Source organism: Hypoxylon trugodes, assembly GCF_022578975.1.
Source record: "Hypoxylon trugodes strain CBS 135444 unplaced genomic scaffold F4822scaffold_6, whole genome shotgun sequence".
Lineage (NCBI taxonomy): Eukaryota > Fungi > Ascomycota > Sordariomycetes > Xylariales > Hypoxylaceae > Hypoxylon > Hypoxylon trugodes.
Genome location: NW_026250021.1, coordinates 1,009,850 through 1,022,451, shown reverse-complemented (window position 1 = coordinate 1,022,451; position 12,602 = coordinate 1,009,850). Strand labels below are relative to the sequence as shown.

At 47.1% G+C, this 12,602-nt stretch overlaps 2 protein-coding genes across 2 annotated transcripts; one reads left to right on the top strand and one right to left on the bottom strand.

Moving 5' to 3' along the window:
• Positions 1-1,135: 1,135 nt before the first annotated feature.
• On the top strand, positions 1,136-3,162 carry F4822DRAFT_281569 (mannose-1-phosphate guanylyltransferase). Its single transcript, XM_051454893.1, has 4 exons — positions 1,136-1,599; positions 1,668-1,711; positions 1,815-1,961; positions 2,040-3,162. Exons 1-4 carry the CDS (start codon positions 1,593-1,595, stop codon positions 2,937-2,939), a joined length of 1,098 nt encoding a protein of 365 aa, XP_051313200.1. The 5' UTR covers positions 1,136-1,592; the 3' UTR covers positions 2,940-3,162.
• Positions 3,163-5,424: 2,262 nt separating this feature from the next.
• On the bottom strand, positions 5,425-8,137 carry F4822DRAFT_444137 (glycerol kinase; the record flags this gene model as incomplete). Its single annotated transcript, XM_051463189.1, has 3 exons — positions 7,117-8,137; positions 5,962-6,953; positions 5,425-5,900 (listed from the first exon to the last, which is right to left on the bottom strand). Exons 1-3 carry the CDS (start codon positions 7,575-7,577, stop codon positions 5,425-5,427), a joined length of 1,929 nt encoding a protein of 642 aa, XP_051313199.1. The 5' UTR covers positions 7,578-8,137.
• Between the last annotated feature and the right edge of the window lie 4,465 nt (positions 8,138-12,602).

The following is a 12,602-nucleotide window of genomic DNA, read 5'->3' as shown; positions in this document are numbered from 1 at the left end:
CGTCCGCGCACCGGTTCCTCGGCGGGATGACGGGTGGGTGAGTGGATATTGCATCGGTCGGTTCGCCTTGTTCCTGTGATAGGCACCAGGAAACCTGCAGGTCGTAACACAACGTCTACCAACTTTGGGACGGGAGAGGCAACGCTCTGCATGTCAGTTACTGTACCTACCTAAGGGGTATCCATCCACCCATCCATCCATCCATCACCTTTTTTTTTTTTTTTTTTTTTTTATCTACATAGGGGTTTAGTTTATTACTACTGTATGCAAGTATGTCAACTAGTACGTTATGTATGTATGTATGTATGTATGTATGTATGTATGTGAGTGTACTATGTAGGTATATGTAGGTATGAGTGTCGCACATCAATCCTCCGTTGATCACATACATAGTCGGAAGTTGGGAAAAGAGGCTGTGACTCTGTGACTCTTATCACGTAAGAATGATGAAGATAAGAAAAGATCGTCTAGATTACGTCGGCGGGGAATGGGGAAAAAAAATTACTTCAATCTGTCCTGTTATGATAGTGGTTGTGTGCTTGCTAGATGGTAACGTATGAAGTATGTAGTGGTGGTAGGCAGTGGAATGATTCGAGGGGAGATACTGGGTAGAGACAACTCGTATTTGTTTATATGGGTTGGTCATTTACACCACTCCAATACGAGGATGATGTAAAAGGCAGAGTTTATACTTGGATATTAAATATAGGTACAGGTATGGTATGGTACGGCCTCGGTTTTTAACTTTAGATACGTGATGATTGTGGAATGTTACACAACATTATGTGATTGGAATTGAAACAATAAATACCCTGGTTGTTTAATTGAAAGGATGGAAATTCGATGCATGAATGTAATTCAATTTGATACTACGTAGATTATTTCTTCGTACAGCGTGGGGTTTAAGAGCATGTGATTGGTCGTAAATCAGGGGTGACCTATGCCACACATTGTGGCTGAAGTGGTCTGCCCTTTTATGGCGTTTTACGAGTTGTGGTTGCCCAAAATCGCCAGATGCCAGGGGTCTAGGATGGAGCTAGCTACCTAAAGTAGATAGAAGAGGGGGGGCAGGGGGCCGCTAATTTCAAGCACTCACTGGCGCGACAACTTTACTTAGGGTTCTAGTAATAAGAATAAAGGGGGGACGATTCGTAAACTGTAAACCTGCAACATCTACCTACCTAGGTACCTAAGGTAACCAAATTATTATTTGACTCTTCTCTCTCGTTCTATCACAACTATAATCCTTTTTTTTTCTCCTTCTCTCGTGACTTCTGTACCAACGTCCAAAAGAAAAAGAAAAAGGAAAACAAAAAGTTTAGGTGTCCTTTAATCCACCTAATTCTTTTATAGTACTAATTTAATTGTTCCACTACACCTCACTTTATTCAATTCGCGACAGTCTTGTCTTGTCTTGGCTTGAACATCTGCCACACCGACTTCTTTACGAATTTCCCTCCCACGATAAAACTTTCGCCGTCCTTCGTTTATTCGACAGCTATAGCATTCAATAAAAGAACGTGATACTGTTAATTCCGTTCTCTTTGCGACAATCATACATATTTTAATACAAATCACCACCTACAGTCAATATGAAGGGTAAGTTCCACACCATAATCGAACGATACACCAATCACCAACAACATACTAACTATTCTACTTCACAGCTCTTATTCTTGTCGGCGGCTTCGGTACGCGTCTACGGCCCTTGGTACGTGTGCCAATTTGTGATTATGCATCGTCGAATCGAGAATTGCGAAATGTCTCAGACTCGACTTCGAAGAACCAAAAAAAGATTAATTAGTCTCTCATAGACCCTTACTATGCCAAAGCCCTTAGTCGAATTCGCGAACAAGCCCATGATTCTACACCAGATTGAGGCATTGGCTGCTGTCGGCGTCACTGATGTTGTACTCGCTGTCAACTATCGCCCTGAGGTTATGGAGCGGGTTTTAAAGGAGGTTAGTACCCAAAACGAAAATCAAAATCCGCAGGTGACCCCTATTTTCCCCTCTGCTGACATTACCTGGTTTGTGTAGTACGAAGCCACCCTAGGTGTCAAGATCCATTTCTCCCTTGAGAGCGAACCCCTCGGTACTGCCGGCCCCCTAAAGCTCGCGGAAGAGATTCTCGCTAAGGACGACTCTCCCTTCTTCGTCTTAAACTCCGACATCACCTGCGATTTCCCTTTCAAGCAACTCGCCGATTTCCACAAGTCCCACGGCGATGAGGGTACCATTGTTGTCACCAAGGTAGAAGAGCCTTCCAAATATGGTGTCATTGTTCACAAGCCGAACCACCCCTCACGCATTGACCGCTTCGTCGAGAAGCCTGTCGAATTCGTTGGTAACCGTATCAACGCCGGTATGTACATGCTGAACACCTCGGTGCTCCAGCGTATCGAGAAGAACCGACCTACATCTATCGAACAAGAGACTTTCCCTGCTATCGTACGTGATGGTCAATTGCACTCCTTTGACCTAGAGGGCTTCTGGATGGACGTCGGTCAGCCTAAGGACTTCCTGACAGGATCCTGTTTGTACCTCTCGGCACTTGCCAAGAAGCAACCTCACCTACTTGTCTCTCCCTCCGAGGGCTTTGTCCACGGTGGCAACGTCATGATCGACGAGTCCGCGAAGATTGGCAAGAACTGCCGAATTGGACCTAACGTGGTTATTGGCAAGGGTGTTGTCATCGGAGACGGTGTACGTCTACAACGATGCACACTCCTTCCCGGATCCAAGGTCAAGGATCATGCGTGGATTAAGAGCACCATTGTTGGCTGGAACAGCACCGTCGGTAAGTGGGCTCGTCTCGAGAACGTAACGGTTCTCGGCGACGACGTTACCATTGGTGATGAGATCTACGTCAACGGTGGTAGCGTCCTTCCTCACAAGAGCATCAAGGCGAACGTTGATGTGCCCGCTATTATCATGTAATTGATTTAAGGCACGGTCTGCGCTCTTCATTACTCCTTTTCGACTTGCGACACTTCTTGTGTATATCTGGTACTCCTTTTATTCGCCCTTAAGATTTCATAATATGCCGGCGGCTTCGTCTTCCACTTAGTGGTAAACTCTTAGCATTTTTGTTCGATTCTGTTTTTCAGATAGGGTGGCGTTCGGGTCAGCATTTCATGATAGGCGATGACTATCATTCTATTTGCCAGATTACTGGCAAGCCTTACGGGATAAGGAGGGCAATTTTTGCCAGCTGTCGTTGTCTCCCCGTTGAATTTAAACCCCTGTCCTGATGACGGAGACTTGGGTTCTCGAACTCGCGATACGCCGACCCCTCCTATCTACTCAAAATCCTCGAGGCCTCGAATGAGGTACTCTTTCAGTCTATCGGGGCTTATATACAAAATCAAAGACGAAAATGGTGCCTACGAGGAAAACGGCGGATGACGTGGACGAAGTCGACATGGGGAGAGTCCCCTAAACCTAAAAATAACGGACGTGAGAGCATACGACTTTATGGAGGCGGAATAATTGCGGTTCTCATCGGAGGTAGTATATGCGTCGGATAGCTTAATGCGTAGACGTCGTAGTGAAGGTCTAACTAATGGTGACCGAGACCTGGACTTACTACCTACTGACATAGGTACCTGTTTGCCTTGCTCAAGCTACCTACCTGCTATACCCTGCTTGCTATTTCATGCAAGGGTTTGCTTGCTGTGTCGGCTATAATGACGAGCTTGAGATTTCTAGGCTAGTTAGGTGAATGCAACTAAGATAATAATCCAGATGCTTCGTGTTGACTCGACGTGTGTATATGAATGGTATGCGTACTTAACGGCTGGCGAATGGTAGAAAGTTGGTCAGACAATAATTAAAGAGGCGAATACGTCTACCTATTATATATACGCTTCGACATCCCGTGATAGAGAGCAATATATGTAATGGAGGGATGTGATGAAGTGAGATAAGACCAGCTGTAGCTACATACGGCATGACGGCATACCGTACACATACACGGTAGAAATTCACCAATGTAGATATAGCATGCCGTGCCACGTCGTATTGAGCACCTCTTCTGTATCTTCAGCTTATAAATGCACTGGTCAGACAATATCAATGTTCTGGTCGACTTGGGCTTACATTCACACACCCAATTCATATCACCTTCAGTTACTATATGAATACCTCTACAGCATTACCGACGTAACAAGCGATAAAATAGCAAATCGCCGACTAACTAATTCAGTACCCATCTACCGACCGATGTATACCTACACAACCCATACCTATATCTCTCTAGCTAGTGTATGCTGTATCCCCTACCTATATCTCCCCAACATCCACATCCCTAAATACGGGCAATGTGGATTCACAAGGACAGGGCTACGTAGCTAACCCAACCCACTAACACGTAGGACAACAGCTCCATTCCATTCCCGTTCACGTCGGTGTTACTCCAATCGGTTTACCTAGTACTATACCCCGTATCGCAGCGGTGAGGTACACGATATCTCTCCTGGGATATATGTATGGGTATGAATAAGGACGAACAGAATGGATCACTAACGTATTTATAAACAACCCCACACCAATCGGATCAAGTCCGAACCAACGTGTATGGACGGATATAACCCTATCTATCTACATGCGTACGTACCTTTCTTATCAAAGTACCTTTCACTTACTCCGACAGAAACAACACCGAAGCATGCAAGAAGATGGAGACAGATTGCTACTAATTTCTTTTCTTGTATTACACCTTTCGGTAGGTATTTGTATGTATGTAGGAGGCACTATCATTACTACTACTAACTGGGCTTGCTGGGTTTACCATCCCGACCCAACCGAACCCGGAAAATCGAGCCCACCTGTCATCCCGCCCATCCATCCAGCCACCCCATAATTCTGGCGGTGTTCATCATTAAGTCTTTCCAGAAACAAAACTCCGGTGCGTACATACGTACATCCGCATACATATTTCCCTTTTTGAATATGTACGTGAACACGTAGGTATATGTAGATTAGATACGTACCTCACTAATGTAAGGTACCCTATCCACATATATATGGAGAAGAGGTGTCTGTGTGTCGTATTGTGTCGAGTATCCATGGATGGATGTTGTACCTCTTTGCTGTATGTAGGTTGTATGTGTGTGTGCGCAATGCTGCTGGAGTGTCCCTCCTCCGGCCCCGGATACCTACATACATACCAATTACCCACCACATATGTTGCGAATATATGGGAACCCTAATGCAAGGAGATGTGAAGTAGGGAAGGTCATTGCGCCCCGTCGAGCGCTTCGTGCGTCCAGTGAAAGGCCCTCGTCATCGACCCGAGATCCACTTTCTGGGCAGCCATCACACCACTTTGTCGCAGCTCGTAATAAAGGAGAATTATTATAACGAGGGAAATGCCCACTTCTCCAGCAGTCGAAAACAGAAAACGGAACTCTCGCTTGCTTGCTTACAAAGTTGGCTTCCTCAAAATGTCCGGTCTGGAAGATTGATCCTCGTGATCCTCGTCGTCGCGGACCCATCCGCGGCTCATGTCCACTGCTCTCTCCCAATTGCGGTACATGTGAGCGGCCCTCTTGCGGTCAACATGAGGATCAAAGACTCTGCGGCCAGACTTCTTACGTGTGATCCGCTGAAGTTCGTCAAGATCACTCCAACAGCCTTCGATAGCTAGGCCGGCCGCGATGGCGGCGCCTAGGGCTGTTGTTTCACGCATAGCGGGTCGCTCCACTCGGATATTGCTGACGTCGGCCTGGGTTTGCATTGTCAAATCCGAGTTTGACATACCACCGTCAACCGCAAGGGACTCAAGTTTGTGACCCGAGTCTTTCTCCATGGCCTCTAGAATTGCGCGCGTCTGAAAGCAAGTGGCTTCCAGTGTCGCACGAGCGATATGGCCTCGTTGCGTGTGCTGGGTTATACCAACTACAACCAATAAATTAGCAGTGATTCTCCATGAACAAATCTGAGATGGACCAGAACTTACAAATGGTGCCTTTTGCGTCATCAATCCAGTAAGGCGCAAAAAGACCGCTGAAGGCAGTGACAAATACCACACCACCGTTGTCTTTAACACTCTCCGCTAATTCACCGACCTTAGTTGAGTCTCTGATGAATCCTAGATTGTTCATTAAAAACTTCACACCGGAACCGCCGACCGCTATACTGCCTTCTAGGGCGTAGACAGGTTTCCGGCCCTTGCCGAAGTCAAACGCGACCGTGGCCAATAGGCCATACTTGGAGAGCACAGGTCTGTTGCCTACGTTGTACAGGAGGAAACATCCGGTACCGTACGTGTTCTTGGCTTGTCCGGGATTGAATCCGCATTGGCCGACCAAAGCACTGGACTGGTCACCAAGACATCCGGCAATTTTTACTCCGGCCAAGGCGCCGTTGGCGATGCTTCCAAAAGCTTCGGGGTCCGATGAGGGCACAATCTTGGGTAGTGCGACCTTGGTCCGGTCAATACCGAAAAAGGCGAGCAGCCTTTCGTCGTATTGCAGGGTATGCAAGTTCATGAACATGGTCCTACTGGCGTTTGTGGTATCGGTAACGTGGACATTATTATCCTTACCATTGAGGCGGTAAATCAGCCAACTATCTACGGTTCCGAATGCGAGGCGGCCTTCTTCGTATGCATGGCGCACTGCGAGATTGTTCTGCAGCAGCCACACAAGCTTCACGCTGGAGTGATAGGTACTTAGGGGTAGACCGCAAATCTCGGGGATTTGATGTGCCCCCGGGCAATTTTTTAATTCCCGCACAATTTCTTTGGTACGGGTGTCGGGCCAAACGACGGCGTTGCATAGCGGCTCTCCGGTGTTTGTGTCCCAGCAAACGATCGTTTCTCGCTGGTTAGTAATACCTACACCTTTTACTTGGGATTTCTTGTATCCCTTAAAGGTAAATTGCTCCATTGCCCTCTCGATACATGACTCAACTGAGCTCAGCAATTCGAGCGCGTCATGTTCGTGCCACCTGTCATGGTAAGATGCGGGCGTTAGTCGATCAGTGATGTAATAGGGGGTAGGAATAGAGGATGAGTGGCTAAGGAGCGGAGGGGTGGCTAGGGAAAGGGCTAAGGAACGGGGTAGGCAGGTAGGGTAAGAATAATAGGTAAGTGTGACGTCAAGTTACGTACCCCGACTCAGGATAGTGGTTCTCAAACTCAATTTGATGACTGGCGACAGGGTCCATTTCCCGATTGAAAATTAAGAATCGCGATGATGTGGTACCCTGGTCTATACTGCCAATAAACCATTCCGACTCTCTGCGATGGCTCCATAGCCCACCACCGCCGCTACTGCTGTTGCTGCTACTGCCACCGTTTGCAGTTCCGTTACCATTTCCATTGGAATAGCCATTGGTGCGACCATTGGTTTGGCCATTACTGTGGTTTCCATTGCTGCTACCGTTGGTATAGCCATTCGTGTAACCATTTGTGCGACCGTGGCCATTGGTGGTGGTGGTGGCGTTTCCATTGGTATAACCATTGGTATTACCATTGGTGTAACCGTTGGTGTAACCGTTGGTGTGACCATTCGTTAGAGGGCGACTGGCTGATGCGCCATTTACTCCGTTGGTTGCACGATGATCTCCCATATCGTGTCGGTCGATGTAGCTGAAACTGTCGATATAATAATTTGGAATGTTTGCTGACGGGGCTGGGGAGGAGTCGAGGTGAGGCAATTTAGCCTTATCCTAGCAATTTGGGTCGAGATCGAGATGGTGTGCGGTCGGCTTAAAGGATGCCGAATCGTTTGTTACGATAGGATGCCGTCTGATATGGGGTAGCCTGGGTACCTTTCTAGGTTGTCTTGGGAGACCAGTTTGGGATGGTGCGTGAGGAGTAGAGTGGACGAGAGTGACAAAGCGTCTGCGGCAGTGCGTACTAGTGATGTTGGTTTTACGAGAAGTGTTCAGGATGTTTAAGATATGGAAGAAAGAAAAGGGAGAAGAAAGAGGAGAGGGGAAGGGAAAGAGGGAGGAATGGTAGGAGTAGGATGAGGAGGAATAAGTAATGGAAGCAATGGCAGTGGTAGTGGTGGTGAAGGGGACAATCATATTGGTAAGGTAGGTTAAAGGACAGGCCGATCGCACAATGTCGCACTTACGTATTGTATTTTTGGTGCAATGCCAATGCTATGCTAAATAATATAATATCGTAATACCGCAATACCGATCTCAGCCGGCTTGTATAGCTCTTTGCTCTTTAGCATGCGAATTGAACAATGCCTAATGCAAATGCGACAATGCAGGAATGAGCAGGGATTGGGAGCCGCCGCGCCGTGTCTCTGGAGCAATTACCTCAACCTCAACTCGTGAAAGGTCGGTAGGCTCGTGGGGAGTGGAGGTTTGCGGGGAATCTTTATTGGCTTACTTTGGCTTGTGTTTGGGTACTTTGGAAAGACTGTGGAAGGGACTGGGACTGGGACTGGACTTGTTTCGCAAAGTTCATCGGCAACATACCGGCAAGAGTGCCCGGGGTAGCTTTGGTAATCCAGTAATCTAGTTTTAATCTATTAAATCTACACTATAAAGGGAAAGAGGTATGTACCGAGGTACCTAGATACATACACATATGTACACATTTTATCCAATGTGTGCGTATTATGTAGATTTGTATGTCGTAGTTGCGCAGTTTTGCGTCGTAACCACTAATACGGACTAAACGGAACAATCATTACTGGTGCAAAGCTAGGACCCAAACCTAGGCAGGCTGGAATGACTGACCTGACTGGACTGGACTAAGCACACTGGCGATTCCTTCTGTTGAGCTCTAGGCCTCGCGGAGCTTGTGTCGCGCTGTCTCCACAATTATAGTAGATCTTTACGGACTCGGGGGATTGGTGGAACATCTCCTTTTTTCTTCTACAATAGAAGGAACCTTCCATTAGTTCGATTTTTATTACTTCGATAGGATATGAGATGAGGGGATGCGCGAGGGGCAAAGAACTCAAAGAAAAAGAATAATAGAAAAAAAAGAAGGAACGAACACACTAGGGCCAACTAAAAAAGGGGGCACTCGGTAGCGATAGCAGTAGTAGCTCGTTAGTTAGCAATGAATAGCAGTCAGATGCAGTGGGCTTGGGTGGTCCGAGTGGTTCCTGGTGACTTTGGAAATTTGGCCTCCATTTCTTAAGCTCAAGCTGGGAGCAATCTGCCCCTCTCTCTTCAATAAACTCATTTCTTTTTTGCCTTTTTTTTTTCTCTCCCATGTGAACGGTTTTCCTACCTTATTGCTCCATTATTCTTAATCGAATTTGCTATTTCCATCCTTATTATCCTTGCCCATCTATCTTTATCTTACGCACAGCTACCATCGTGACCCCCAGGTGACCTCCTGCATTCCCTGCCTAAGCGCCTAAGAATGGAGCCCCCTTTTTTTCTTAAACCCCCTTCATTTTTTTTTTCTTAACTTTGCCTCCTCCGACGCCGCCCCTCACGATGCGGTCAAGAAAACACATTGCCATCCCTCCAAGGTCCAACAAGGGACCTCCAAACCTACACGAGGGTGACCACTTGTGCACTTCACGATAATTTATCCCGCGTGATAAGTTACATAGCCGTGCAGCCACCGTAGTCTCGACCGGGACGCGTCTTATTCATACAGATATATGTGGACTCGGGGGCCACGTATCCTCCCTTCCGAGACCCCGTACATACATGGTATACGTCAATGACTTTTTTTTTATTCCGTTTCAATGCATCCTTTCTCTATCTACCCCCAACAAGTGTTGTGTCTCCCTTCTTTGTTTCCCCTTCCTATCTTCTTACATTCCTATTCCCCTTCCACTTTCCCCCCTTGCCCTTCTATTTCCTCGTTTCCCCCACCCTGTGCCTATGTCTTGTTCCTAGGTCTACCTTGTTTTGCCGGACCTCATCCTTCCACCGCTTGGCTAGTTTATTATTTTAGTGTATGAGGCATTTATTGGTTTGTGGCACGCGGGAGAATACCAATTCAGAAATTCATCGCCCATAATGGAAGGTCCACAAAAATTCGTACTCGTTATTCCGATCGGCCTCTTGGTTTTGAGGATGGAATTGGTCTAGATCCCATGGGTTCTGCCGTTGTAACCAACCTCATCCTCGGCCAATTGTGGACTCCTTGCGGTCGGAAGATCGTCCGTCCAACTTCCATTCCGGTAATCTATGTGGGGCCGAGCCCCGGATGCTACCTATTGCCACTCGTTTTCTCTTTAGAACATCCCTTATTCCTTAGCAGGATGAGTGAGCAAACTTCCTATATTATGTAGGTCGTCTCTCCTTCATACGAAAAGATGAAATCATTTCTCCGGGGACTCCGCAAACTTACTGTTCTCGGCATTGGCGGAGTTGGCGGGGTCAGCAAGCTTTCTTGATGAAGAGACTAGGCAATTGTCGGTGTTCGTCTCGTGTGATACACTGCCTTGCTTGCATCCCTAGTCAGGCGCTGGTAATAGTCCCACGGACCACAAACACAGCCTCAATAATAATCTAGAATCTTACTCCGTACAATTCATCATGTCATTTATCCTCCCCATCGTATAAACACAAGACCATCGTAAAAATCGAATACCCCACACTACCCTGCTAGGCCAGGTACATGCTTTAGCCTCGGTTTCTTATTCTGCTTTGTCTATACTTTATCTAGAGTTTTCCCCAACCAATAGCTTATTTTCCTAGTTCCCTTTTTCCCCTTGCGCTCTCCATGGTTATGGTTATGGGCTTGCATCAGTCAAGAATAATAAAGTTAAAACCCGAATTACTAATCATCGTACCTTTTTTTAATTCCCGGGCTTTATCTGCTCTGGCATATAGTTCTCCTGACTGCGTTGGTTTCGGATGTTACCGTGTCCAATCCTCGTGAAAGGGTATATGCGGGCGTCTAGGTCTCCTGCCATATTGTGTGTTCCCCGGGCAGGGGCAGATAAGGGCAAATGTTGAATTGTACCATCTAGAGGGTATGACTGGTGGTGGAGCGCACGTGGCAGAACCTCACAAAATTACTTCCCCGATCTCGGTTGTGCAACAGTATTTTAATTTTAAACTTAAGTTTCGTCCGACATGCATGTTAGTCGGACGGTAGCTCCATTTTGACCGCAACCTTATCGCGGTCAAGCTCTTTCTCTTTCTCTCACTGCCCGTCCCCGTCCCCTTCCCTCTCGTCTTCGTCTTTTTTCCTCGTCACTCTCGTCACTCCCACCCTCATCTTCGTCACCCCTCAGTTTTCTTTCCCATCTCCCCCTTCCCCCTCTTCCCACTCCTTCCACTCCGTTCACTCCCGTTCATGGCATTCATACCCCTCACCTGCAACGGTCCTATCGTGGTCACTCTCATCGGTGTGCCTTCATAACCGCTGTTCTCGATGCCAAGCGAGCTTCTCTCGACGTTCCAAATGATCGAACATGCTGTCTCCCATGCTGAAAGGTCTAACGCGGCCGTGGAAGTGGTCTTTCCCGCGCTTCGGTCTCATATCGGTGCCAGCGGACTTTTCGTCTACGTACTACTTGCGGGTCATATTCCAGTGTAGGTCCAATACCGCACCGTAAGGAGAGTCTTTACACCCCTTCCTAGTCGTTATGGGCACTGTCCAGCCCGACAATATCCCGCCCACATGTTCCTCTAGCTCTAACGTGAGCTTGACATCATCTTTGTCAGGCGAACGACGACGATCTCCAGCACGACCTATGGATGCTGCCCCTCGACAACGAAAGCCCACGAAACGGACTTGCTGCGCTTTTCTTGGCTTCGCGCCCCTAGCTTTGGCGAGGTGATATGGAGTGTAGAGGGGTGCGATGCGCGTAGATGACATTGTGAAATGGCCTACGCGGCATTCTAAGTCCGACTGCAACGTCATACGTTAATAACCTGTATAAGAAAGGTAAGAGGTTGGCGTGGACTCACCGACAGGCCTGCGAGGGGTTGATCAGGGTTGCTATGTGGTAGGTTGAGCTAGAGTTGTGGGAAACTGTAGATTTTGTGTGGCTTGTCCGCCGTATCTTTTCGAGGGGGGTGATGATGGATGTCTTTAGTGTTGATATTCCTTGCGGGTTTGAATGGAATGGCTCTGTGACCCTAGTCATCTGCCAGGCCTTAGGGAAGCTTTCGATATACTTCGATCGAAGATAAAACAAAACCTGATGAGTGAATCCCCAATGGCTATATTTGTGACTCGAGTTGTTGGTTGCTTAGATGGCTATTGAAGAGGTTGAGAGAAGGTTGGAGTATTGAGGATCGAAGATGAATGGCCACTTGGAGAGAAGAGACGGGGTTTAAATACTTGAACTATTAAGAGAGATTGGCTAGTCTTGTGATAATGATATTTGCTGTTTCTCTAGATGAAAGTTCTATATATGATGAAATGGCAGAGTTTGTTCTCCTTCTAGGGTAACAAGAGCGAGTGAACTGGACTAGAGATAAGGAAGTGCATGCGTTAATATGAGACCCCAAGGTAGTTACGCGTATTGTTAAAGATAGTTGACGAGCATAACAAGAAAGCTCTACGAGTCAAGAGCAAGGCTAGATCACATCTAAGAAGCTTATCCTTTGCATTTCTAACACATCAGTTAACTTTACGTCGATAAAGGGTATGGGAGGGTAACTGCGGGCTGAATGTATATGCAACCAACGTATGATATATGGTTT

Excerpts from the sequence above, each read along its gene's own strand:
- F4822DRAFT_281569 (XM_051454893.1), top strand. Across the intron at positions 1,712-1,814 it reads GTACGCGTCTACGGCCCTTG|ACCCTTACTATGCCAAAGCC; the intron begins GTACGTGTGCCA and ends AGTCTCTCATAG. Across the intron at positions 1,962-2,039 it reads TGGAGCGGGTTTTAAAGGAG|TACGAAGCCACCCTAGGTGT; the intron begins GTTAGTACCCAA and ends TGGTTTGTGTAG.